This window comes from Anarhichas minor, unplaced genomic scaffold (assembly GCF_050575085.1).
Source record: "Anarhichas minor isolate MPS153535 unplaced genomic scaffold, ASM5057508v1 ptg000074l, whole genome shotgun sequence".
NCBI lineage: Eukaryota > Metazoa > Chordata > Actinopteri > Perciformes > Anarhichadidae > Anarhichas > Anarhichas minor.
The window spans coordinates 3245471-3271762 of NW_027466520.1; the positions used below are offsets into that span (position 1 = coordinate 3245471).

At 41.0% G+C, this 26292-nt stretch overlaps 2 protein-coding genes across 2 annotated transcripts; one reads left to right on the forward strand and one right to left on the reverse strand.

Annotated features, from left to right (window-relative positions):
* The first annotated feature begins 113 nt into the window (after positions 1 to 113).
* Positions 114 to 20454, forward strand: apbb1ip (amyloid beta (A4) precursor protein-binding, family B, member 1 interacting protein). The gene is made up of 14 exons (XM_076080339.1): positions 114 to 278; positions 5945 to 6004; positions 6677 to 6755; positions 7957 to 8252; positions 9646 to 9723; positions 11975 to 12134; positions 14989 to 15110; positions 16234 to 16308; positions 16405 to 16548; positions 16889 to 16999; positions 18795 to 18893; positions 18978 to 19101; positions 19196 to 19257; positions 19437 to 20454. Exons 2-14 carry the CDS (start codon positions 5945 to 5947, stop codon positions 20025 to 20027), a joined length of 2001 nt encoding a protein of 666 aa, XP_075936454.1. The 5' UTR covers positions 114 to 278; the 3' UTR covers positions 20028 to 20454.
* Positions 20213 to 26291, reverse strand: LOC142937428 (protein nucleotidyltransferase YdiU-like). The gene is made up of 19 exons (XM_076080341.1): positions 25302 to 26291; positions 25073 to 25191; positions 24859 to 24987; positions 24588 to 24652; positions 24429 to 24485; positions 24064 to 24162; positions 23916 to 23983; positions 23727 to 23814; positions 23565 to 23634; positions 23286 to 23358; positions 23091 to 23174; positions 22871 to 23000; positions 22636 to 22680; positions 22441 to 22522; positions 22257 to 22349; positions 22082 to 22158; positions 21843 to 21886; positions 21649 to 21728; positions 20213 to 21030 (listed from the first exon to the last, which is right to left on the reverse strand). The coding sequence occupies exons 1-19, from the start codon at positions 25525 to 25527 to the stop codon at positions 20908 to 20910; spliced, it is 1752 nt and encodes a 583-aa protein (XP_075936456.1). The 5' UTR covers positions 25528 to 26291; the 3' UTR covers positions 20213 to 20907.
* Between the last annotated feature and the right edge of the window lies 1 nt (position 26292).

Here is a 26292-nt window from a genome sequence, read left to right on the forward strand (position 1 = left end):
TGAGTGGGGCGGCCCGGCGTTGCCCAGACATGACTGTTGTGAAAGTGTTGGGCTTTTATTGAAGGAATGCAGTGGCAGGTCTCGACCTGAACTTCCGCATTGAGCAGGAAGAAGTCAACAGTCAAGAGAGACAGATGCAATCCACATCAACACACCCTGATCTGCCTGTATGTGACTGTTTTTCTGGTGCTTTATTAGAGAATAAAACGCTGAGGTGGAACTGAGGTCCATGAAGCTTGAAACTAACTGGTGAAACAAGGATTAACACATTTGAAAAGGTGAGTTACACCTCTGCTAAAGTAGATGTTGTACCTTCAGTTAACGGTGAACACCCATAGCTGCTTTCCTCTGAGCGTGTTCGTGACTTTGACTGTGAATCTTTGTTGTTTTTATCTGTCAAATAAAATCATTTTTCTCCTCCAGCTGGAAGGAGAATACAGATAATGTTCATAATACAGACAAAAAAAATTGTAGCCAGACAAATTTAGTAATTTTAAAACCTCCTCCTCGATAGAGACTTTTAAAAGTTGTCAAATTATAACAGTACAAAACGTCTATTGTCCCCCTGGATGTTTTTGTACTCATGAGATAAGGCTTTAATGAGCTTTCTGTCCAGCGATGAGGCCGTCATTAGGCTATTCGAACATAAAGAAAAGGGTGTTCATATGTGCTCCTTCCGACTGGGTGGACCAGACTCTAATGTCAGACTGCTGTATGACTCAGTGACCACATGAAACTGATCCCCGCTTGGCCTCTTGTTTTAAAGCTAATAGTGCTGTCACCGATGACAGGAACATTTTGTACATTTGGCTTTCTGAGATGAGATGAATTACTTATAAGCTGTGTATGATTGCGAGCGTCTGCTGGAGTAAAAACCTTTTTAGCTGACAGTTTTCTGCTTTTCACTGCTGTCGAGCCAGAAAACGTTGCAATATACAGGGAGGTTAGACAGACTGTCCGATGACTCATGTGCAGAGGGGATTTTATGTAGAAAAAAAATATATTTTTTAAAGATAACCTTAGTGGAAATTAGTGTCCATGTTTGATTTCCACAAAAGCCCAGACTCCCTTCAGCACACATAGATACGATCTGGTGTGTTGTGAAATGTCCGTTATGATTCTTGGTTTTCTCTGTCCTCCAGCTCTCTCTTTCTGCTGCCCTATAATTTGCCCCCTTTACAGTAGAGAACGTCCACTTCTGTAAACACGACAGCTTAAGTAAAGATATTTGAGTCGAGTAAAAGAGGGAGTTTCTGTACATCACGGTAAACATGCCGTGCTTTGATACGGCCACTTAGGGCTGTTTTGTCTGGTTTCCATTTTCTCGGCTGAAACTTGAGTTCGACGTGTTTGCATTTATAAAACAAGATTTGAGATTATTTAGGAATGTTGAAGTCGCTTGCATGCTATATTTCTTTGACTCATTATTTCTTTGGATCCCAGACGTAGAGCGGTGTGTTTTCACAATGCATTGTGGAGGTTTGACACGGAGCCAGATTCCATGCTCAAAGTGTTTCCAGTAATATTCATAAATGCTGACAAATCGCATATTTTCAGAGCGGAAAGAAAGAAAGTAGAAATGGTGCAAAGAAACAGCGGCATACTTTTATGATTGTCTTCCTTCAGGCTGCAGCATCGTCCACAATATGAAGGAGCACAAATACAAACTTTGTTTTACAGTAAATGCAGATATTGACGGGAAATGAAATGATCCCATTACTCTCTCCATCTCACTTTACACTTCTGTCTACACTTGTCATCAGTTTGTCCAAATAAAATTGCAAACTCAGCTCACTTCCGAGCACTTTCTGCATCAGTAAGGCTTTTGTCAGATAACGTTAGTCACGCCAACGTTTCTCTTCCTACCGCGAAGCTTCTCCAATATTGCTGATAAAAACCTTTTTGCATGATTTCACAACAGACCCACGTCATCTCTGATAACTGCAGCCAGTTCTTTTATTCGTGGTCTTTGTTTTTAAAGTTAGGAAAGAGACCCTGTTCACTTTCTTGCTGAAGGTTAGATAAGATTGAAATATGAAGCTGAAGCCAGGAGACAGTTAGCTTAGCTTAGCTTAGTGTAACAGCTAGCCTCTAAAGATAACTAATTAACACTGACTTATGTTTTGTTTGTTTAATTCTTTAGGCGGATTAATATTTAGACAGAGCCAGGCTAATCTTTATGCTAAGCTAAGCTAATCACCTATTGGACCTAGCTTCACATTCTACAGACAGATATAAAAGTGGTATCAATCTTCTTGTATGACTCTCAGCAGAAAAGCGAAGACACTTATTTCTAAGTAAAACAAATAGCCTCTGCCATTGACACCATTTAAAGGCTAACACCTTTTATGTGGTTCTACTTCCTTTGTGTTTAGTTTGCAATGTCACACCTACAAATGAAAAAAAGTGTACCAGGGCTACTTTCTTAAGCTTAATGTTGACGTGTGAAGTGAGACACGAATACAATCGTGCGTTTATGAGCGGAAGAAGTGATTATAAACACCACATGAATGTGTTTTGCCTCCATCAGCAGACGCCGGTTTGTTTTTGAGATCTGAGCATTTCTCCACTCTCTCTGACTTCTCTTTACTGTGTGAGAGCTCTTATGCATTTGGCCTCTAAAAGCAGCCGACCTTACTCACACTAATATTTTCCTTGTGTGACTATAAATATGCACATTGTAAGCGGCATCAGACGCTCCCAGTGTTTACGTGTTCTGTGTGGTTGTTTGTGAGCAAAGAGCAAAGATCTGTTGCATTGCGGTTGTCATAACACAAAATAAAACGTGAAACCACTGGAAAAAGACGGAAATGAAAATAATTAAGTGGTTATAATAGATTTTTAAATAATGAGTGTCTGCAATCACTTAAATGTATGTTTGGTTGAGCCATTAGAATATCACATGCAAGTTGTGTTTTCAGACCCTGAAAATGTGGCGCAATGTGAGTGAAAGGAAACAGCATTAAGGTTGCAGGTGGCTGCTCGTGTCGCCATTTCCAACACGATTTCAACATCGCAAGCGACAGGAAGTTCACCCTGTACCACTTCCTCCTGAGGGGTAAACCTTGTAAAAAGGGTGGAGGAGTGGGGCCACACAGTTAGAAAGACCCACACATATGCGTCACGTGGAACATATTGTCTGACACTCAAAGAAGTTAAGTCATGATGGAAATTACTTTGTGTGCAACGGTGTCAGAACCAGAGAGGTTTTACAAGTCTTTATCAGTTATCTGCATGAAACCATTTATGGTCACGGATACGGTTTGTCTTCATCGAGCTTCCAACCGTACAAGCACGCGCCATCTGTTAGATGTTGGAACAATATTGATCCATTTCACATTCAAATGAGAAACATCATGTCACAGCACTGTCTGAACTCTTGCCTGGAACACAATCAATCACTCTTGTCTCCTCCGCAGTGTGACTGAGGGGTTTGCCTCGACCCTCTCGCTTTGCTTTTGATTAAAACTCTGCAAATGTTTTTTTTCTTTTTTTCTTGTTGGCTCTAAAAGTGTAATAAACTGATTCCAAACTGTGATGAGTGAAAACAGCAGCGAGTTACACTTCGTTAGAGATAATATTTTCATATCTAATGAACCGTAACGGCAGGAGATTAATGCAAACATTACACTGAGGGAGAGAAAATGTCAGTGGTTGAGTTAAACCAATAAGATTCAGAGTTGGTGGAGCTTTTTGTTTTGTTCAGTGGCAAACAGCACACTAACAGAGAGACCTATAAAACAAAGTGTGTAGCTGCACTGAGGTCTGAGACGTGCAGTGGTCAAAGTCCATTTATTATCACCTTAACTTTAACCACACCAATCCTTCACCTAACCCCAGCTATTTCTTATTCAAATGTAATGACTGTCGTCTTCCAGCTGAACACAACCACGTTTGATCTTTATGCAACAACCCAACCTTTGAGTTTTGCAGACCAGTCATGCTTCTGTGCTACAAAATGAGTAAAGCCTCACTGAGATATCTAGGTTAGCCGGTGAGCCCTTAAAAATAAAGACACGCTCAGTAGATTGTTTTTTAAATCAGCAAATGAACACAAAAACAACGCCAATGGAAAGTCAATAAGGATCCTTTTTTCGTGGTGGACGCACAAATTAAACGCTACCACTTTACTATGCCACGGTCAGAGCTAGTAACGTATATTAAATAAAGAGATAGACCACTTATGGTGGGCAGCAGGGGAGGTGGATGGGTCCATCAAACACAGGACCGTCAACCACAAGCTCGATGTTCAACTCTGTGTCCCAAAGTGTTCGTGACGGTCTTCTTAAACCTATTTACGTAGTTTTGTTGCCTCAATCTAACTTTTGTTTTGTAGCGTAATGCTGTCCCGAAAAATAAGTTGTGCCGAGCAACACGAAAGAAATGGATAAATCATGTTCCTTGTGTGACTATAGGCCAGCGACACTCATTAACACCCACAGAACCACAGGCAGAAAGCGAGCCTTTAGTGTTTAACCAGACTGGTTCAGCAGCTACAGCAGCCACACTTAATGTTAAATTGTCCTTAATCAGATTATTGTACCCTCACAGGCTCTGTAGTCACTGTTGGGTTTCCAGGACCATTAACATGCAGTGGAGGTGCACAGCGGCATGTTACATCTCTGGATTTAGTGAAGTTAAAACCCCATCAAAGCACCACTGTGACTGAATGAACTGCCACTGACCCGTCCCACTGCTGGTCATGTTCCACTGTAAGAAAACAGGGACTCTGTTTTGACTGCACATTCTAGCCCATCATAACATTTGCTCTGAGGAAATGTGGATTCAAATAATACAAAGTGAGAGACGGCATACTGTACATAATTACAGATGTCAAGTGAGTCTTCGGGAGTTGTCGCGGGCTATTTCACTACTTTCAGACTGAAATGATTAACTGTATCGGGGTTAAAGGAGCCGTGCTCTACCTGAGCAGAGAATGAAGTCGCTCTCCCTCTGTGAATGTTGGTATCTGAGCTTCTCCGTTCTTTGTTGACATGGCTGGGCCTTTTAGTGCATGTTATCGCATGTTATCGTGCCCTACTGGTTGGCTCACGGCCGACGCTGTGCACGGCTCTCAAGCGGCGGTTGCAGCTGACAACGTCGTCCCGATCGGCAGCTGTTTTCACGAAAGCATAGCACCAGCCCTCTGATTCCCCCTCAGGTCAACACTGTTAGCTCTGTCAGCACTTCCCCCGTTGTTTGCACTGTTTGCACTGTTAGCTGTGTGCCGCCGGCTCAGGCGCCGCCATGTTGAGAGCTGTTGAGAGCCAACGCAAACGCCCCCAGTATCGGATCTTGCACTTTATACTATATAGTTCTAAAGCAGTCAAGTGTATTAGTCTTGATCACAAACGTTGTATATTGTAATGATGTAATGTGAGAGCATGACTTCAACAGTTAAGGCTCTTTAATGACATTATAGGACTGATTGTAGTGGTGACTTGGAGGGCAGAGAGGTCAGTTACTTCTGAATCTGACAGAAAATGCCAAAATGATATCAGATCTCACTCTTCAGTTCAACATGTGCAACAGGACACGACACGTTCAGGCGAAACATGAATGCATGAAAGTTATGCATACGTACTTTTCTTCCTTTCACGCTGGGTGGAGATGATAATACAGCCTCAGGGCACAAATTACAGCAGCACACATTTCAAAGTGAAGCAGCAGTGCTGGGTCTCACTGGCTGTGTATATGTGTATCAACGATCGTTTCATTTCACCAAGCAGATTAGAGTTACCTCTTCACTCCACACATTCCTTCACTGCCATTCATATGACAACCAAGTCCAATCAATGGAGATGTTTTGCTTCCTTGCAGCACCAATCAAAAACATTGACGCACACGGTGTCCCAACAGTTTATGTCACATGGTGGAAAAGTTAACATGTGGGATCTTTGAGTATTTTTTTGTGTCTGACACTTTTGTTGTTGCTTTTAAACAGATGGACGACATCGACGCCATGTTCAGTGACCTGCTGGGGGAGATGGACCTCCTCACTCAGGTGAAATAAGACGGCTATGGTCATACAGTTTTATTCCAAAACTTCACTCCACATCTTCGGGGTTTCGTTTTGCACTAATTGTTACAGGGCTTTACACTCCAACAGGCCAGTTTGAACATTACCATAGGAACTTACCTTTTACGACACATTTTCTCCAGACTGCCCACGGTTCATTCTCCCACATTATACCTTAAAGAGACTTTTCTACTTTCGAGACAGACGACAAACTCTCTAAAACCCACCATCGATCACCGAGACACTCTCGACTGGCAAGCACAACAGACACAGCGGGGGTGGGGGAAACACTCTCTGTGGTCAACTAACAACCATCAATTACACACTTCTTTGGAGGGGGAGGTCAAATGGCATGAACCAGTGAGAGATTACACATTTTTGTCTTGGTGAAAACCCCTGCTGATGACTTTGATGTTTTTTTTTAACCCACCAGTCATTTTAAATCACTTCCATTTGGCCGGACGGGCTGAATAAAACACATAGAAGCTCTGTTAGGTGTAATACCTAAACACAGATGTAACATTAGACGTGTAAACATCAAACTTACTTACATATTAGGATAGTTTATGTTTCAGAATGTGTTGTGGATTAACTCGCTGTACAAATATTATATCAATGCTCTTATAAACACGCTGCCTTGTTCATTCTTCCCTGCAGAGTCTCGGACAGGAAACAGTACCTCCTGCGTCTCTCCCCACCACCAACAACCTATCCATCAGCTACACTGACCTCAATGGTGACTTTACATTTTGTCCGTCAAGCGTGTGGAAAATACTACAAAGAGCTGGGTGTGCAAACGCAGGATGTATATTGCACGTTCCATCAGTTATCTAGAAAATGATCCCAAAGCAGTGACGTAAAGAGGGAGTAAAAACAGCATTGCTGTGTCTCTGCAGTTTATCTGGCTACTGTTCAAGAGGTGATTTAAGACAAAGATTGAGGTCACTGTTTGTGCTAATTACTCAGTGTTTGCCTTTGGCTCGTACGGGCTGTAAAACAAGCAGGTTAATGTTAAAGCAAGGTTGCAGAATGTTGGCATTAGCACTCTAATTTAACCCTTCCTTTCACAGTTTTTTTTTTTAGTAGTACAGGGTGTCATCAAGTAGGCTACTTCAGTCTTGTCACATTACTCTAAGCTACAAGGACAAACCTTTATAAATCTCAACTGAACGACAATCAATCACAAAATAAACGCAAAAAAAATCCGCTTTGAGCCGTGCTTTGAGCTAAATGCTAACGTCAGCATGCTGATATGCCCACAATGACAATCTTAACATGCTAATGTTTAGCGAGTACTGTTTGCCATGTTTACCATTTAGCAAAGTACAGCTGAAGGTGTTGGAAATGTCATTCGTTTTGCAGCCATTTTGGTCATAAACCGAAGTATGTGAGTAATAAAATGTTAACCTGCGTATAGGGATCACCAACGTAATTTTGATTCATCTTGAGGGGGAAATGAAATGCCCCCAAATGTCCTAACAATCCATCCAATAGTTGAGACCTTTCATATGATGGCAAATATCAACCTCATGGTGGCGCTATAGAGGGAAAGTCAGGGGGAACACCAAAATCAGTAGGATGCATCTTCTGGGGACCACGAATGAAGACTAGAGGAGATGAACGAGAAATTAAATGAAAGAAATGCTTTAATTTTATCTATTTATTTAATCTGCAAGGGCCCATGTATATACTATTAAACATAAATGTTACCATTTGATGTATTGCACCAGATCATTTAGTTGTTATTATGAAACTAAGAGAGGAACTCTTGAAAAAATGAAAGTTAATGTTTAATAGAAAAAGCTCATGTTATTTAAAAAAAGGAACCGAGGCATCCTCTATATGACAACATGTCAACTATGTATCTCTTCTCTTTAATATACTTACTGTTCTTGGGTCAGTTCTTAACAAATAAACAGATTTTCCTCTAACGCCAGAGTCCCTCAATGAACTCGAGGACACCGATCTGGATGCGCTCATGGCTGATTTGATGGCTGATCTCAATGAGTCGGAAGAGAAACTTGCAGCACAAATAAAAGATCTGAAGGTGCCGTCACCGCCCCCGTCAGACCTGCCGCCACCACCACCTAAGGGCCTGAGCATCCGTCCGGCCTCCTCCTTCCCTTCCCCAACATCATCAACGAGCAGCACCAGCAGCAACGTTAGCACCACGGCCTACTCCGCCGCCTCCCCTTTACCACCTCCGCCCCCTCAGGCTGCAAAGCCCACAAAGGTGAGTCTGCCAGTGTGCTGATTGTAAGATGAGAGCAGCATCTCTGCAAATATCTTTTAATCTCTCTGCTACTGGGAACTGGTCCAAAATTAAAGAAGTGAGAGCTTTAACCAAGGCTTGTCAGAGTGATAGAGAGTTTATTTTGGTTTCCAGGAAAAAGCCACAATGCTGTTAGGCTCTTAAAATGTAAGATCCAAACGACAGAGACATGAAGCAGAAAGAGACTGATAATGTCACAATCTAGATTACCACGAGAAAGCAGTTCCTGAGCTGTGCGTGACAAGACAGTATTACAACAAAAGCATAGTTCCCAGCATATGAATTTCTAGTGATTCCTTTTTGTCTTTGTGGAACTGGGAAGAGTGGTATTGCTCTTATAACAGTTGGACGGTGAGATCATGGCGAAGTTGTTCCTGGACGGACGCATCTGTTACAGTTACAGAGACTCGTGAGTCTGTCTGGAACAGATCAAACACAGACAGACACGAGGCAGAAAAGAGTAACAGGTATTACTTTAGCAGCGCTTGTTACCTCATCCTTCTGAGGTGAAAACACCAGCTGTGCTGAGGCAGAGAACGCGTCATTGTTGTAGAGGTGTACAAGTTCATTTAAACTGCACTGTAGGCAGGATTTTAATGTAAAAACACGTTGAGTTATAAGGCAGAGTAAAGGGTATCCCTGATAATTGAGATTTAGTAGATTAGATCTAATGGCCCACATGAAATTCTTCAATGCACGCTTCACATATGAGAAGTTATGGAATTAAAATGAAACACTGCAGCTCCTGAGCAGCACTTAAAACGCTGCATCCACAGAAATGAACTCAGCAGTCACATCTTTTCCCCTCGTTTACCTTTAGCTCCATCTTTTATTAAGCAACAGCTAAACATGTTTGGGGGATTAACTTATTTGCTTTTTTTGTCAAGAGTTAGATGAGAATATTGATACCACTATCATGTATGTACAGTAAATATGAAGCTACAGCCAGTAGAAGAAAAACAGAAAAGTTTGGTTTTTGTATGGATTAAACAAATGAGATTTAGCAAATTGATTGCTGAACTTTAGATGGGAGGGTCGACATATTTTGTTTATTTTGGAAAGAGTCATGTTACCTGTTTCCCCTGTTCAGTCTTTATGCTAAGCTAAGCTAACCGGCTGCTGGCTGTAGGTCCATAATTTACACATCTGGTCTTCATTTAATCATCTCTATCGCCCAGATCTCACACTAGTTTTATTGTGCTGTTTATAGTTTGCTGATATCAAAGATGATTTCTTGGTGTGCATTTTCCAAAGTATAACTAGCTTCAACACAATGATTATGGTGGTATGTATATATATCCCACTTACACCAGGAAGTAAAACTAAAACATAACATTATATTCTTTGTCTATAGGAGGAAATCGAGGCGCAGATGAAAGCAGACAAAATCAAGCTGGCTCTTGAGAAGCTCAAGGAAGCTAAAGTGAAAAAGGTAAGACGACCAAACACTGAGGAGTCCTCCTCTGATCTGACATCCACTGGCAACAGTAAACTTTAAAGACGCTGTGAATTATGGCTACATGGACATCACTGTAAAAGACGTAATGTTCAAAGATAGGACGGCTCTTTCTCTTCCTTTGGAGGAGCATCAATCACAGTAATGGACGACTTAACTTTCATCCAGCCAACTTCCTGCAGGACATCACGGCTTCCCCTCTTCGGAGGATATGTGGACACTTTCTCATCTTCAAAGCAGTCAACAAAAGCAAAAACATGTGGTTTTGCATGCAAAGCTTCGCAGCAGGATGTACAATTTTACGTAGGTTTTGTGCCAATTGCATAAAATTTTATAATAGATAATAGTCTGATGATATGACGGCCAATTTCTACACTCATGTCTTGGCTGAGAAGTCTTAGAATTTACGTGTGTGGCTGCATTAATGGTCTTTTAAGTTAGCAATTATAAATTCTGAGAAAAATCTAAAGGAAACCAGCAGAAAGCAGCTCCTCCAAATTGCTGTGTGTGTGCGTGTGTGTGTGTGTGCGTGTGTGTGTGTGTGTGTGTGTGTGTGTGTGTGCGTGTGTGTGTGTGTGTGTGTGTGTGTGTGTGTGGATGCTGAGGAAAAACAGACCACTAGCCACTTTCACAGGAACATCTGTCCCAGGGTTGTTAGGCGCAGAAGAGCAAGGTGCACTCTCAGTGGTTTCAGCACAACCGTCTGTGGGCAGAGGCCCTCGAGTTTCATGCTTTTGACACGGATCATGTATTTTAAAGATATCCGCCTCTTATGAGGAAGAACCATAAGAGGAAAAATAATTTGATATCCAGTGACATTTCATTCAACCGCGTGCCAAACCCATATTGTTTTCCAAAGGTCGGGACCGAGGAACGTGTGATCTAACGCGTTGAATCCTCTGGTGATAACATCTCTGAGTCCCACATTTTTTATGACACAAGCTCAGCGACCGGCTGACCTTGGTTCTGTGAAACTCCTCAGCTTCCCCAAAGCTGGATTTGTTTCAGATGAGAGGAAGTGTGAAGACATATGAGCCTGTGAGGAAAGCAGTGCGCCGCTCCAGAGCAGAATTAATCTCAGCCAACTCGGGGGGGGGGGGGGGGGGGGGGGGTGCTAAGACTGCAAAAAAGAGACGAATACAATGGGGAGGAAATTACTAAAAAAGCCAAAGAGGGTGAACAGAATAGAGAGACAGAAGTGCTGATGCTCCAACTCTACTAGTAGAACTAATATTAGGAAACAGAAACAACCATTTACTGCACATGGCCGGTAATTAAACGGGATAATAAAAAGCTGCATGTGCTTATCACACTTTAGAGACACCTGCCTCTGTCCACAACATGTTTTAACTTCAATCTGTCATGCAGGTGACACAGAAAAAAATCATTTTAGAACCAAAAACACTGACATTTTTATAAATGCACTTTATTGCTGAGAGTTAGATGAAAAGATAGATATTACTTTAATATATGTCCATTATATATGAACCCATAAAGCCAGAAGACTGTTAGGATCAGGGAGATCACAGGAGTAATCTTCACCTGTATGTTTTATTTGAAGATTACATGAAATTTAAAAGCAGTTTAGGCTGAAAACTATTTAAAGAAATGAAATAAACATGCATCTTTTTTAAAAGAATGTAAGGATCCATAAGTCAACGTCAAAGTTAAACTAAGCCAATGACTATTGGGTAGATAGCAGCAAGTTTCCAGCAGGTGTGCACCTGAACTGAACCAACTTCAACCATGAGCTACCCCACAGACAACCCAAAGTTAATGCATAATTAATTAATTAAGACATTCAAATAACAATTATATGTAAAAAAAACAACAACAAAAAACAACTTTCAACTTTTCCTCACTCTCTTAACATAAACATATTAGTTGTTTAGGAAGCTTAAACAAGGCTGGCTATTTCCTGAAACCATGCACCCCCCTCTACTCAACTCACAATGGTACAGTCTTACCTCCACTACTATAACGACTATCGGAAGTTCCTGTTTGGCAGTTAGACCCATTACCAAAAGGTAACATGGATGGGCGCGCATGCAACAAACATTTGCTTGATGGAAGTTGTATATAAGTTATATCATATAACTGATAACTGAATTTAGATTGAATCTGGTCATCAATGAATTTATTTATTTCACTCACAATGTAAATGACGACAGTTTGCCTTCTGAAATGTATAATTTATTTATAATAAAGTTGTATTTTTTTCGGACAGTTGGTGGTGAAGGTGCTGATGAATGATGGCAGCGCAAAGACTCTGATGGTGGACGAGAGGCAGACTGTTAGAGAAGTTCTGGACAACATGTTCGAGAAGACTCACTGTGACTGCAACGTGGACTGGAGCCTGTGTGAGACCAACCCGGAGCTACAACTCGGTGAGTTACTGCGATACAGCATCCAGTTTACTGTACTTATGGTTGATGCTACACAGACTGAACTGTTGTAAAATGTGAAAGATGTTACACATGTTAAAATATGAATAAAGAATTTAATTGTGTAGCTAGTTTCTCTCTCTTAGCTGTAGCACTTAAAACTCATATTTCAATTCATCCTGGTTGATCTGTAAAAATGTCATGTGACATCCAGAAAGAGAAAATACTGGTGGTGATGTTGCTTTGTTGACAAGTGATTTCTGGTACATTTAGTGCAGAAACACCACAGCATAGCAGTGAGCTTGGCAGCAAATATATCATCAGAACCAGAAACAACACAGCAGTGATCATATAGATAGACTTTGACATAAATGCCTTTAGTGTGTTTTTATATTAATTGTCAACTAAACACACACAACGTGCAGGGAGGAGAGATATTTCATTCGGGTCCAGATGATGAACTGTATTTTTATTGGCGCGATGGCAGCCGTACTGCAGCGGCCTCACAATGAAGCATTGATCTCACTCCCATCCGTCTCTCTCTCTCCCTCCCCCTCTCTTTCCTATACTCTCTCTCTCCCTCCCTCTCTGCCACATTCAGTGTAGACAGGTGGGTTTAATTTGCTGTATCGGACACTGTCAGTCACCCTCTGTCATATGGAAATAGAAGCCTTATGATCTCAATCCTCCGTCTGAGCTATATTTACTTCAGACGCCTCATCACCGTCTGTTTTCTTGGTTTTATAACATTTTTATCGGATTGTTACGGAGATCATTCATATTTTCTAAAGAACCAATCAAATCGTGAACGGAGAGTCATTTCACGCCTGTTTTAATGAGGCACAGGCGGTAGATTCGTTAACCTCTGTGAGCAATTAACTGTAAGTCAATATTGTTTTGCTTTAGAATTATATCCAAGTAATTTTATATGCAGCTAGTTAAACTGTGAAACTCTAAATTGAAGGATAAGCCTGGATTTATTATTCCATACTCTCAACAAGTTCTTCTTCCAGTAACTATAAAAGCACAAACTTCAAGCTGACTTCTTTTGCATAGGGCTGAGGTTGTAATGCTGTGTGTCCCACCGGGCTCTTAAACACCTGATAGGTGCCTTTAACATCAACAACAAGTACAATCAGTACTGTAGATACCTGACTCTTTTACTTCTGGATATTTTAAAATGCTTCTTTCTTTCAGAAAGACGAGATAAACTGCCACCCCACAATAAATGAGGAAATGCGTGTTTCCCTTTGTCAACAGTTTATTTTTAACAAAATGGTAGCTCGTGTTTAAATTAGCTGTCTGACACACTGATTTATTTACAGCATGTCGCCCATGCAAAACTTTAGCTCACTTGACTTGTAATCACGGGGGAGCGCAGGACTTTGTGTCATCTCTGACTATCCACAGTGTCGGCGTCATGACGGCTTGACATTTGAGTCTGTTTGTTTTTTAAATGCCTCTGAACCTCCCCAGAGTGTGTTGCTTTCCAACGGCACTCGCAGACCTTTAATCGTTACCAACAGAAAGCTCCGGCAAGTCATGCCGAATAAACAGCCACAAAGCTCATCTTCAAACAAATCTTCACCCATGTGCTCCCCATGCACACTATCCGATCTATGATTTATGCAGTTCAAAGGGATTTTTACTGGGAATAGCTCACTGTAGCTGCAAAGTCACACCATCCGTTTAATGATTGTAATAGTCAAACTGTAGACTGGAACCCTGGCAGCAATTTATGTAATGCCTACCTCTGCCTGGGCTGCTAACCTGTAATTGGGGACCACGGCTAAACTACAGTCAAATGCCCAGTGCATTCTGGAGATGTATAGCACCGAGTGTGTGGGTGGGCAGTGAGCAGGAGGAGGAGGAGGAGGAAAGGGCCCTTAATATGTTTTCGAGGTTTAGTGCCATTTAAAGTCCCTCCAGCAAAATGGGGAGGCTTGTGTTTTATTGAGCCCTTCCTTAATTCATCCCATTTGAAACAGACAATTGTACAGCTGTGGGATTGACTTTGAACCAGCTGATTTAAGGGTTTCATGACAGAGCGAACTACTGTACATATGGGGAAGCATTTGTTTTGAAATGTTTTATCGAAAGCTAAAAAACAGAGGACGTGGAGAATATTATGAGATTAAAGGCTGTTACAGATTCTGCTTCTCTCGGTGTGAGAGAGTAAACTAGAAATGTCTCCAGAGTATTGCCAGTGGTCTTTGAATGTGCTGAGAAACAATTTTTTATGGCTGTGTTTACTGCAGGGGTGGGAAGTCAGGAAGTATAATTATTAAAGTAAATGATGCATCACAACCACCCCACATCTATATATAGTCGTTTCAGCTTCAATACTAAAATGCAGCAGAAAGTGTGCAACTCTGTACTTTTACTCCAGCAAGACTTTTGGCTTATACACACAAGAGGCCTCTTTTCCTACCTACAGTAGCAGCTGTACTATGCATTTCAGAAATGAACAAAGAGATAGCAGACTTAAAGATTCAGGCATGAGGGGAGGGGGAAAGAAATAGCAAAATCCCCTTCATTATCCCTTTGGCCTGTGCCTGTGAGGCCCATTCTGTAATTCATCCATGACTTGTTATGGAGTAGTTTTACATCGTGATACTATACGTCAAATTTTTAAATTTCTAATGGAACCATCCAAAATAAGACACATGGACTATTGATTGCACTTATGTTTACCAATTTGTCTCATTTTTACTGCAAATCAAAACGTATCCCATCAGAGTAATTTGAAAGATGCTATATTCACATGAAAAAACACACGCATAATGAATCTAGCGTGATCATCTAAATGCTACCGCTACCAATTTTCTAATGTCCAAGTTTGATTTTCCTTTGACAGAACGGGCGTTTGAAGACCACGAGAACCTGGTGGAGCCTCTCTTGTCGTGGACGAGGGACAGCGAGAACCAAGTCCTCTTTCAGGAGCGGGGGGAGAAATACGAGGTTTTCAAAAACCCACAGGTTGGTCCCCTCATTTGTATGCACCTCTTGAATACCATCTCTAAGCATATACTGAGTGATCGGAAAAGTCCAACACTGGCCAGTTCATGTATCCTTGGCCTTGGTTTGTGCACATCCTTCTCCACGTTGTTGCAGCTCAGACCCATCTGGCTGTTTTCACTGTCGAAGCGTTGTCTGAATTATGAGACGTCTTTCCTCCATGCAGGATGACCTCTTACATTTATGTCCTCACTGTAATATATCAGACAAAACGGCCTCAGGCAAAAGACTGTGATATCTTGGCATGTTTGTTGATATAATGGGGACCCTTTATAAACCCAGCGTATTTAATGGATTCGGTCTGTTGGCAGAGACAAATAGTCGAGTTGGAAAACTGGTGAGATATTCTCCTTTTTAAGTACTCCATCATGTCTTCCACATCCCCCCAACAAAAGCCTGATCTGCTTCATGCAGTATGTCCCCATCAATATACAGTTTCTGCTTTTGACAAGAGCTACCAAAATAGAATTCCCCTCTTGGCTTTCTCTCACCGGCCCAGACTATGATATCAAATCAAGCTAGCCCAGTCACACGGGGACAAATCTGCCTGATGATGTCTTCTTCTGCTCGGTGACGGTTTGTTCTGATATTTAACACGCTTATATTTGATTTCCTTTTTCTAGAAAAAGAAAGAGAACTTGAAGATGTAGTTTTATTTTTGACCAGACAGAAAAAAACACTTCTGAAGTTGCATTTAGATCAAATTTATTCAGAAAAATCTGGATAATGATCCATATTTGAGGAAGCAGACATTTGATAAACAAGTGTAGCTTTGAGCTAAATGCTAATGTGTACACGCTACAATATTCAAAATGACAACATCCTGATGTTTAGCAGATTCACTATCTAGTTTGTCGTGTTAGCATGCTAACATTAGCTACTTAGGGCTTAACATGAAGTACAGTGGAGAGTAATTAGTATTGCAGTTCATAAACCAAAGTATTGGACAAACTAATGTATAAAATGTTCAAACTTTCATGGCGATCCATCTCATAGCTGCTGAGACATTTTACTAGAAACCTCTGGTGGCGCAAGAGAAAAAGTCAGGAGATTTGTTGATGCGCTTTGTGTTTTATTCCTGCAGAACTTTTATCTATGGAAGAAGGATAAGAGAGCCCTGAAAGACATAAAAGACAAAGACAAGGAGTTATTAATACAGGTAAACAAACTCGTGCACACAAACCAGAAGTGAAATGTTTTTAAGGTGACACTTCCTCATTGCAGTGACCTCTTTCATTCCTCTTCACCTCTGCAGGAGAACTTCTGCGGGACTTCTATTATCGTGCCGGATCTGGAGGGGGTGATGCACCTCAAAGAAGACGGCAAGAAGTCCTGGAAAACGCGACTCTTCCAGCTGAGGGCCTCGGGAATTTATTACGTGCCCAAAGGGAAAACCAAGGTAAAGGGGTGAAAAAGGGGACAGACCATAAACACACAACAGCTAATGCTCTAATCCAGGACACTTTCAGCTGGGCTCAAGCATGTGGGGAAAGATGAAAGCCCAGCAGATATAGAGATGTTTGAAATGTCAGCTGAAACTTTCGGAATTACACGGTTGATTTGTAAAATGTGTCACTGGGACTACATAGTCCTAGTGTGTAGTCTTTCTGCTTTATCAGCCACATGCATCTCTCATGCATTGCACTTGAAGTGTAGATTATCAATTTAAAAGGAGGGAAAAGGAAAATGTAATTACAATACAGATTTATTTGTAATATAATCCCTTATTTCTCTTTCAGTCGTCTCGGGACCTCGTCTGTTTTGTCCAGTTTGACAACCTGAACGTCTACTACGGCAAAGACTTTAAGAACAAATACAAAGCCCCGACCGACTTCTGCTTTTTTCTGAAGGTAAATTTGCTTTAAATGTGTTGTGTTTTTAATCTAGTTTGCCTCAAAGCCACACACCCTTTCACTGCGAACTAATAAACAGAGAGGCTGCAACTTCCCCTAACTGAAGAACACATTTACAGTAAGACTCTTGAGTGCCTTGTCATTGTTGCTGTTTTATTCTTTTTCATCACACTGTATATCGCGTAGTGCGAGAGGTGTCAATGCAGAGTTGATTATTGCACGGTGGGTCCCCGAGTGTATGGTGCAGCCACACAGCTGCTTATTTAACTGGAACTGTGAAATGCAATAAATACTTTTAAATTGAAGAAGTGAAAGGTGACAGTTTTACCAAATTAAGCTGAAAGTGTTGAGAAAAAAAAGACGACTTTTTAAGCAGTTCCTATAATTTCTTTAAATGACCGTAAAAGCCCCATGTCTTTAAGAGAGTACTATCAAACTGAGATGGGAGGTACCTATAGAACTCATTTAAGACTAAAATATGCTGACTGACATGAAAAAAACAAGAATAAGATGAGTTGGTGGTGCGTCTTAAAGGGATATGAAAGTCCTCTTTCTTTCTTTTCCCCTATCTTCTCTGTGAACTACTAGAATCAGCAGATAGGCTACAGTAGTTGTTCAAAGCAAAAAGAGCTTAGAGAGGCAAAGAAACTCAATTAGCTCCCAGTGAAAGACGGAGTCCTCAAGGTTTGAGCTGAAGGTGCTGATGGCCAAGGGCAAAGGAAAAAGGACCCGTCAAGGCTAGCCAGGTTTCACATGGAACGTTTAGGCACCGCACAGTAAAACGTATTAAAAGCTTCCTCGGTCGTGGTCGACGGTGATGAAGATGACACAATAATGGCCGAAGCTGTTTTTTCGGCTGCCGAAGTGTTCAATTAGGGTGTGTTTTGACAGATTGGTGGGGTGGTGTTTACGGGCTGCCAAGAATTGCCACAATTCAAGGACGAGAGCAAAACAATTTAGCTTTTATCATTTAGCTGTTTTATATTCAGAGGAGCTGCCTGAAGTGATCTCTGATACCGTCCCCATTATGTAGAAAGTCAAAATCCTCTTCAGGGGAAAACAGTTAACTCTAATATTTAATGTGAAACCCACACAATGTGCACTTTAAAGCAAATATTTGGTGTACACGTACAGGCATAAATCCAATGGTTAAGACTAAGACTATTTGAGCAACAAACATCTCACATTTCCTAAATTAAACTGGATTACAGGATGGACTCAATGGCACACACGTTCTAACTTTGTTCATGTTCAGAAATGCTGACTGGACTATTCCAAACAGGAATTGAAAATACAGCATCCATTTAACTGGAGTTGCTGGTTAACACTCTGATTCTAGACTCACTCTGCCCCCTCGTGGTTCCCTTAAAGAGGAACTCCACTGATTTTGCAGGTTTTGAAAATGTTGAAGGATGCATAGTTTAAATTAAGAGTTCTTGTTCTGCCGTATTGATTGTGATCCTTTATCTGGAAGAATGGTATTGAAATGCAATGCTGAATCATTCAATCGATGAGTTAGTTAAGTCTCTCAGAGTCGAGGGATGTTGTGTTTCAGTAAATGTACCAATGAAATACAGTAGTGTTCAGACAACAGCCAGAAAGAAGGCTTGAGGCTAACGCTTGTGTGTTTTGGTCTTTCGCTGCCCAAGGAAATAACTTATTGCACATTTAATGTGAGCGATACTGTTCGTGTAATTAAATGTTACCTTAACCTCTCTCAAAAAATCTTAAATCTTAAAAATCTACTGTTAACAAAGTATGTTCTTTACTAACCTTTTTGGATTTGTTACAGCATCCTCAGATCCAAAAAGAGTCTCAGTACATCAAGTACCTCTGCTGCGATGATGATTGCGCCATGAACCTTTGGGTAACAGGAATACGGATTGCAAAGGTAAATTTCCCCACATCTGTATTAAAAAATTCTCCATTTGAACAGAACTCATGCTCTCATGTGATGCGTTTCTTGCACTTCCAGTACGGTGCGTCGCTGTATGAAAACTTTAAAACCGCAGAGAAGAAGGCTGCTGTCAGCTCTGTGTGGACGAACCGAAGCACTCCATCGAGCTCCAATCCGTCAACGCCCTCACCCACCATCAAAGGTAGCACGACACACGAGCTGCCCTCACTGATGCGAAACAAGCCACATGTAGTGATATTAGTTCAAACCTCATGGTGTTTATTTTTCTCTGCCAGCCAAATCACCAAACCAGGCCAATGGACATGCTCAGGAGCCCCAACCAAGACCTGTTTCTACGGTACAGAACTCTTCTTTAGGGGATCATGATCAATTTATCTGTTGATTATTATTGTTTAGTCTATAAAATGTCCAAAAAGTCATAGTATAGCGTGTCGAAAGAAATCCTTAAGAAGTCATAGTATAATATGACATAAAAAGGTACATGTTGAATCATTATGATATATTCTGTCTTCTCAGGACTTCGGACATGTCCCTCCTCCACCTCCACCATTGGCAGACATCCTTCCCCCACCACCTCCGGACCCATTCCTCCCTCCTCCACCACCTCCTTTGGCTGCCAAGAGTTCTTTAAAACCTGCCCTCCCTCATCGACACCTGCCAACCAACTTCCCTCCGCCTCCACCTGCAATGGACAACCTCTCTCCTCCACCACCACCATCCAAAGACGATGCTCCGCCAGACTTCCTTCCACCCCCTCCTCCGGCTGCTGGCTTTGGTTCACTGTTCCCTCCTCCGCCACCGTTGAACTCCCTACCACTACCGCCACCCCCAGTGAGTTTCAGAGGTGTGGACCAGTCTCTGCCTCCTCCACCACTAGATCCAGGGTTTTTACCTCCGCCTCCACCAATGTTCACAGGGGCTGGAGCACCACCTCCTCCACCTGCTGCTGCCCCAAAAGCAGCGCTACGGCCTTCTGGCTCAGTGAAGAAGATGCCTCCGGTTCCGCCAAAGAGAACTACACCATCTATGCATGGAGGTGGAGGTGAAGGTGGAGACTTTATGTCAGAACTGGCGCTGGCCATGAACAAGAAGCGTGGTCTTCATTAGCCTGAGTCTAAAAATAGCTTGAATCCACCACTCTTTACATCCATAACGATGCTGAACATCTCCAAAATGAAGCCAGTGGAGATCAATACAGATTCCATCTCTTCCAGAGAACAGATGGCCATCCATCCATTTGTATGGATACCTTATCCAAGACATAATCTTGCATGAATTAAGTGAAAGTGTAATTATTTTCAAGACCAAAACAGTTTATTGTGTACACTGTTTGTAACGTTGCTGAAGAGAAAACATGAAAAGTATAATGCGGTCATCGTGGGTCAAAGAGACATTTTCATAGAATTGTACATATTGACATGTTTGCATGGAATGCTGTAAATACTATAAACACAATCCCCATATACAGAGTACACGATGAGTTTTCAAATGACTAACAAGCTAAATAAAACCTGGCATAAGACATGCGTAAATATCATTTTTTTAAATTGGATTTTTTTATTGGGTTTTCTTGTACAACTTGCTGAAATCTGAAAAGTGAAGGCTCTGGTGTGTGCATAAAGTATATGAATAGGGTGAATAGTCATATTGTATGTGAACCTAGGTCTTAAAACAAACGGTACACCCTCTGCTGTAGCATCTTTGAATATATTTAGGTGTCAATATGGCATTATTGACACCTAAATATATTAATATATTAATATATATGTTAATATATGTTAATTCCTCTGTTGCACTCTTTTTTGTTGGTCACTGTATCAACATATGGTGGGGGATTTTAGTAGAAGAGAACATTTAACAGCCATGACCTTGACATTCTGGACCACTTTTTTCCACCAGCATGGAACAGTTTACTAAAATATAACAAAGGCTCAGGTATGCTGTAATCTTCTTCACTAGAGTGTCTTTTGCTCTATCCAAGAATCTCTCAGGAGGAACAGCTGACCTTTAACCTCTTAGCCCAAAAGGGAGGTCTTGAGGCATAGCCCGCCTCCTCTGCGGTCTCTTGTGTAACAAAGGGGAACGACAGAATATGGTGAAGCAGCTCCACCTAGTGAGGGAAAAATAAAATCATCAGAACAATTTGTAACAGAAAAGTAGTGGGCACTGCTTTGATTTTGGATAGTACTTAAAATGAAAAACGGTATGTCAGAACAATATTTTAAAAGTCATAGCATGTCGAAAAAAGCAATAAAAAAGTACAATATGTCGTAAAAAGTCATAGTATAGCATGTCCAAAAAAGCAATAAAAAAGTACAGTATGTCGAAAAAAGTCATAGTATAGCATGTCGAAAAAAGCAATAAAAAAGTATAGTATGTCGTAAAAAGTCATAGTATAGCATGTCGAAAAAAGCCATTAAAAAGTCATAGTATGTCAAAAAAAGTGGTCAAAAAAAATTTGTTGGCATGTCGAAAAAAAATCATTTTATATTATGTCGAAAAAAATCGTAGTTTAGTATGTTGAAAAAATGTCATAAAAAAGCCTTCATATATTACGTCAAAAAAAGTTAGATAAAAAGTCACGGTATAGTACGTCATAAAAAAGTCATGGTAAAGTATGGTATAAAAAAGTTATAGTATGGTAAGTCATAAAAGGTCCTAATACATCATGACATAGAAATGTCCTAAAAAATGCGGTTGAAAAAAGTCATAGATATCATATACACACCTCAGAAAAATCATTTATCTCAGCTTTACTGATAGCAGACTCCGCCATCCAGTTCCTCAGCACATATCTGGGATTTACATCTGCAAGACATATTTCACAATCAGACAAACTTGTTCCTGGTAGAAATGCCACACTTCAAATAGTTACATATTACACGTTCAAATCAACACTAATATGTACATTTAGTGGCTTACTTCTCATCCTCTGCTGACGATCCAAATCACTATCGGTTTGTTGTCTGAACAGAGAAAACAAACTCTTTTAAATCCACTTAGATATAATTAAAAAAAACATGACACCAAATAGAAATGAGAGCATAGTAAATATTTTCAAGCTGAAAAAAACAACTTTGTGAACATTTCAGAAAAACTTGTGATTCCAAACTATACTAAGTAGAGGAAGGTCTGGCATTACTCTACATCTTTGTGCTTACCGGATGAGCCGGAGCTGGTACACGCTGAGCCAATCAGAAAAGAGCTTGTGGGACGACAAGTCTTCAAGAGCCCACAACTAATACAAAACAAAACAAGATGACAAAGGATGTCAGATATAGATATTAAAGACGCCACCAACTCCTAAACTAGATCAAGAAGCTGCTTCAGCTCTACCTGTGTGAAGTCCCTGTCGTGAAGCTGCTGGGCTGAAACTTCACTGAGCTGCCTGAAGGTCATGGTGAAGTCTGATTGTGTGTCCTCCATCATCTGACGAAATAAACACAAGATTAGGAATAAAAACAATGTTTGCAGATGAACAATGTAAATATGTTATTACAGTAACAATGCAACGACTTGCCTTAAGCAGGAAGGCAATGAGGTAACCATCATCCTCCTCTTCCTCCAGAAGCCCCAGTTTAGCTTTAAATAGCTGATGAATCCTGAAACACATGCATGAACACAGCTCGGGAATAATATACCATCACTGTCACTGCTTGGATATAGAATTAGGGACAATATAAAAGGACAACTCATCATTTCACACGGACCTTACCTCTTATGGTAAATATCAACATATCCATTTACAATATGTTTAGCCCTAAAAAATAAAAGATTAGGACGACAAGTTAGTCCAAAATTATTCCGTCAAAGAAAACAGTTTGACAAGGTGCTGACCACCATTACTGGGTCCTCATTCCAGGTTAGTAAAGTTCAAAAGGTCTTGTATTTTTTTTACTAAATATCACTTAAAGTTCCCTTAATATAAGCAGCTATCGTGGTGTTCTTACTTGCTCTCCTGCTGTTTAGAAAGCACCGGACTGAGAGCCATCAAGAGCTTCTGGAGGTTAAACAGCCCCACGTCGGCCTGAGCTCCGATGCTGTATCTGCCCTCATCGTCAGAAGTGTTGGGGACAAAATCTGCAAAAATTAAACATTTGTTTGACGTTTGACAAGAACGGGACATTCTGTTATTGTCAATGAAACGCAGACGTGCGTCGTCGTACACACTGGGGCTATACGACTCCATGAAGCCGAAAGGTCCGTAATCGATGGTGATGGACAGGAGGCTGAAGTTGTCCGTATTGCACACACCTGTTGTGATGAGACGTAAAATGATAAATGAATGTGATGAAACATATATATGTATAAGCAGATGTTGATACGAACTGTATGGTAAAACGATCAGCCACAACAGGTTCTCACCGTGTGCAAACCCAATCGACATCCACTGGGCAATCAGATGTGCTGTTTCATTTACAACTGTGGAATAAAACACCTAGAAAAATGGAAATGCAACCAAATACAAAACATTAAACTAGGAAGTTCCATAAAAAACTAATAATACACAGCATGCAGAAACACAACAAAAGTTAAGTCCTGTAATCAACGACAGGACACCTCGGTTTATCATTTTATAAACTAAATTAATAAAACCTTGTATTCAGTTGGCAAAAAAACATATTTCTGTTTTATCTTACTTACCAAATATTTATCTGGGTCATCGGAACTGATTGAAGGAAAATGTTCGTCGATCACAAAGATCAACAGCTTCCTAAAATCAACAGAACAATAAGCTGCAGTATACTTTATGCAACAGGAGGCCACAGAATGAGAAAGCCTGAGAGATAACGTGAACATAATCACCTCAGGAGATCAATCTCTCCACTTTGAGACAAAATCTCTAAAGATCCAATCCGAAACCATGACCTGGCTAACCTGAGAACAACAGCTCCTGAAAACATTAAAAGAAACATACAGTGAAACATACAGTGTGATGAACCAGTAAACTGAACTAAAAATAGTTCAACTCTATGTTTGCATGAATCACTGCACCTCTCTCTGTCTTCACGTTGCCGTCGTAGAATTGATCCCTCGTCACCGGCTCGTCACTTACAATCAGACTGAAACAAAGCAAATCATCACATCAGTAACATTCATATTTCCTCCATAACATTTCACACTGCTGCCTTTCATCCATCACCTGGCAGCCCTGCTGGTCGGAACACCCAGGAAATGCATGGCTTCGCTGCACAGGAACTCCCGTACAGAGGATCGGATCACAGCTCGACCGTCTCCCGACCTGGATCACACATTATCAAATTCATATCTGGCATTTCAGACAGATTAAAGATAGTTGCCTCTTGCTGCCATTTGGTATCACTAGTGTTGGCAAATGTGAAAAAGCGAAACAAGGAAACAAGGAAGGAGAGTGATCTCGATCGCATCCTAATGTGGACATTTAAGACATATTAATACCAGGTGTAAATGTAATCAGGTTAAATCATATAAATACAATCTGATTACGGGACACATTTTAACTCAAGGTGTAAAGGGAGTCCAACATACCTTGAATAAGGGGTTTTCCCAGAGCCTTTAAGCTGCAGTTCCCACACTTCTCCTTTCCTGTGGCACATTTTATAATGAATATAGGTTTAACGTTTGAACTGTGATGCACCTTGAATATACAGTTCTTTGAATACAAGAGGAAACCTAATTTGTTTTCACCTGTTGGTATATTGACCAAGGGAATGTGCTCGACCATCACCCAGCTGACCTGCCCAGTAGCCAAACTGATGATGAAATAGTTTATTCATTAATACATTTCACAGTCATCGCCTGTGATAAGATCTAGTCTCAGATGTACACAGATATTATCTTACAGAAGATTATAGAGACCTCCAAGTTTCCTTGACGTTGCTAATACACTTGTCTTTGGTATATTTATTCCTGAGTTGATGACTGACTATGCATGCCAGGAAAACAAATGAACCATTACCTGATAGCCTCCATATCTGTGAGCAAGTGGAATTGACCCTGGTGGCAGTCTGCCACCGCTGGCAAAATGCAGGAAATCATCCGACTGTGTTACAGCCACATCTAAGTCTAAAATACCCTCGATGACCTCCTGTCGAGACAAATGCAGATATGATGAAGTCTTCATATTTCACTGTAAAGACTCTGTGATGCTGCTGGTGGTGTTGTAACGTCACCTTAGAAGCTGCTGCCAGTCTCAGCGGGCCTTTCAGTGGTGTTGGAATGGATTTGGAGAATATACAGTTCTTTACAGAGCGAGCAAAGTTACCGTCAACTACATCGATTGGGAACGCCTCTGCAGAGAGTACAGAAATGATTGAATCACGACATTATCAATGTCAGTAACTGGGTAACACATTTTGTATTGACCTAAAAAAAAAAAAGACACGCAAATCACTTCTGTACCTATTAGCTTCTTGCAAGACACTCTGAACCGGTCCAGGTCCTGTATGAGGTTTGAGACGCTAATGTTCCACCTGGATTTGAAAGTGTTTGGGGACAGCTGGCTGTTTGATGCCGTGTTATCGTGACTATGGCAGTCACGGTCAGTGCAGAACTCCAGAACATGTACAGGTGTGAAGCTGGATGCTGCTACCAGAGCAAAGACTAACACTTTAAAGGGGCTCCACATGTTGCAGACACAGCAACTGCCTCAAAGCTACTGGACTGTAAGCACTGATGTAGTGATAGATCTGAAAATGGGTAAATTAGGATTTCCAGCTGGTAGTCATAATGCACACAGCAATGGGGGGAAGAAGTACTCTGATGCTGTGAAAGTATTAATATCACAGTGTAAAATACTCTGTCCTGCATTCAAAACACTCCTTAAGTTAGAAGACCCTAAATTAAGGAAACGTTTATCAGTTTTAAAGTAATAGCTAAAAAAATAACGACAAAGACTCAACCTTGAATGTGTTTTTAACAGCAGTGTGTGAACAAAAAGGTCAGTTTATTCGGCATTTACACTTTACCCAGATTATAGTTTAATAAACTGTTTTGAAAACCCCAGTAAAATTAGTCAGCTAGAGCAAGCTAGGGCTAGCTAAAGCAAGCTAGGGCTAGCTACGGCTAGCTAGGGCTAGCTAGAGCAAGCCAGGGCTAGCTAGAGCTACAGCTACAGCTACAGCTAGCTACAGCCAGCTACTAACGTTAGCCCCTAATAGTACACTACACTTTTCCGTGCTATTTCCCCAGAGACCTGTAAGAAGACGTATTTTATATCTTCGGTTTAAAGCGAAAACAACCGTTGCTTACATCTACCGCTGCATTTCTGATTAAAAATAAGTAACCTTAGAGGAATTAATTAATGTTTGTCTCAAACTCCCATATATGGCTAGCTAGCAGTAACCTAATTCCTAGTCCGTGACCGACGTCATCAACCGTTACGGACTTCCGG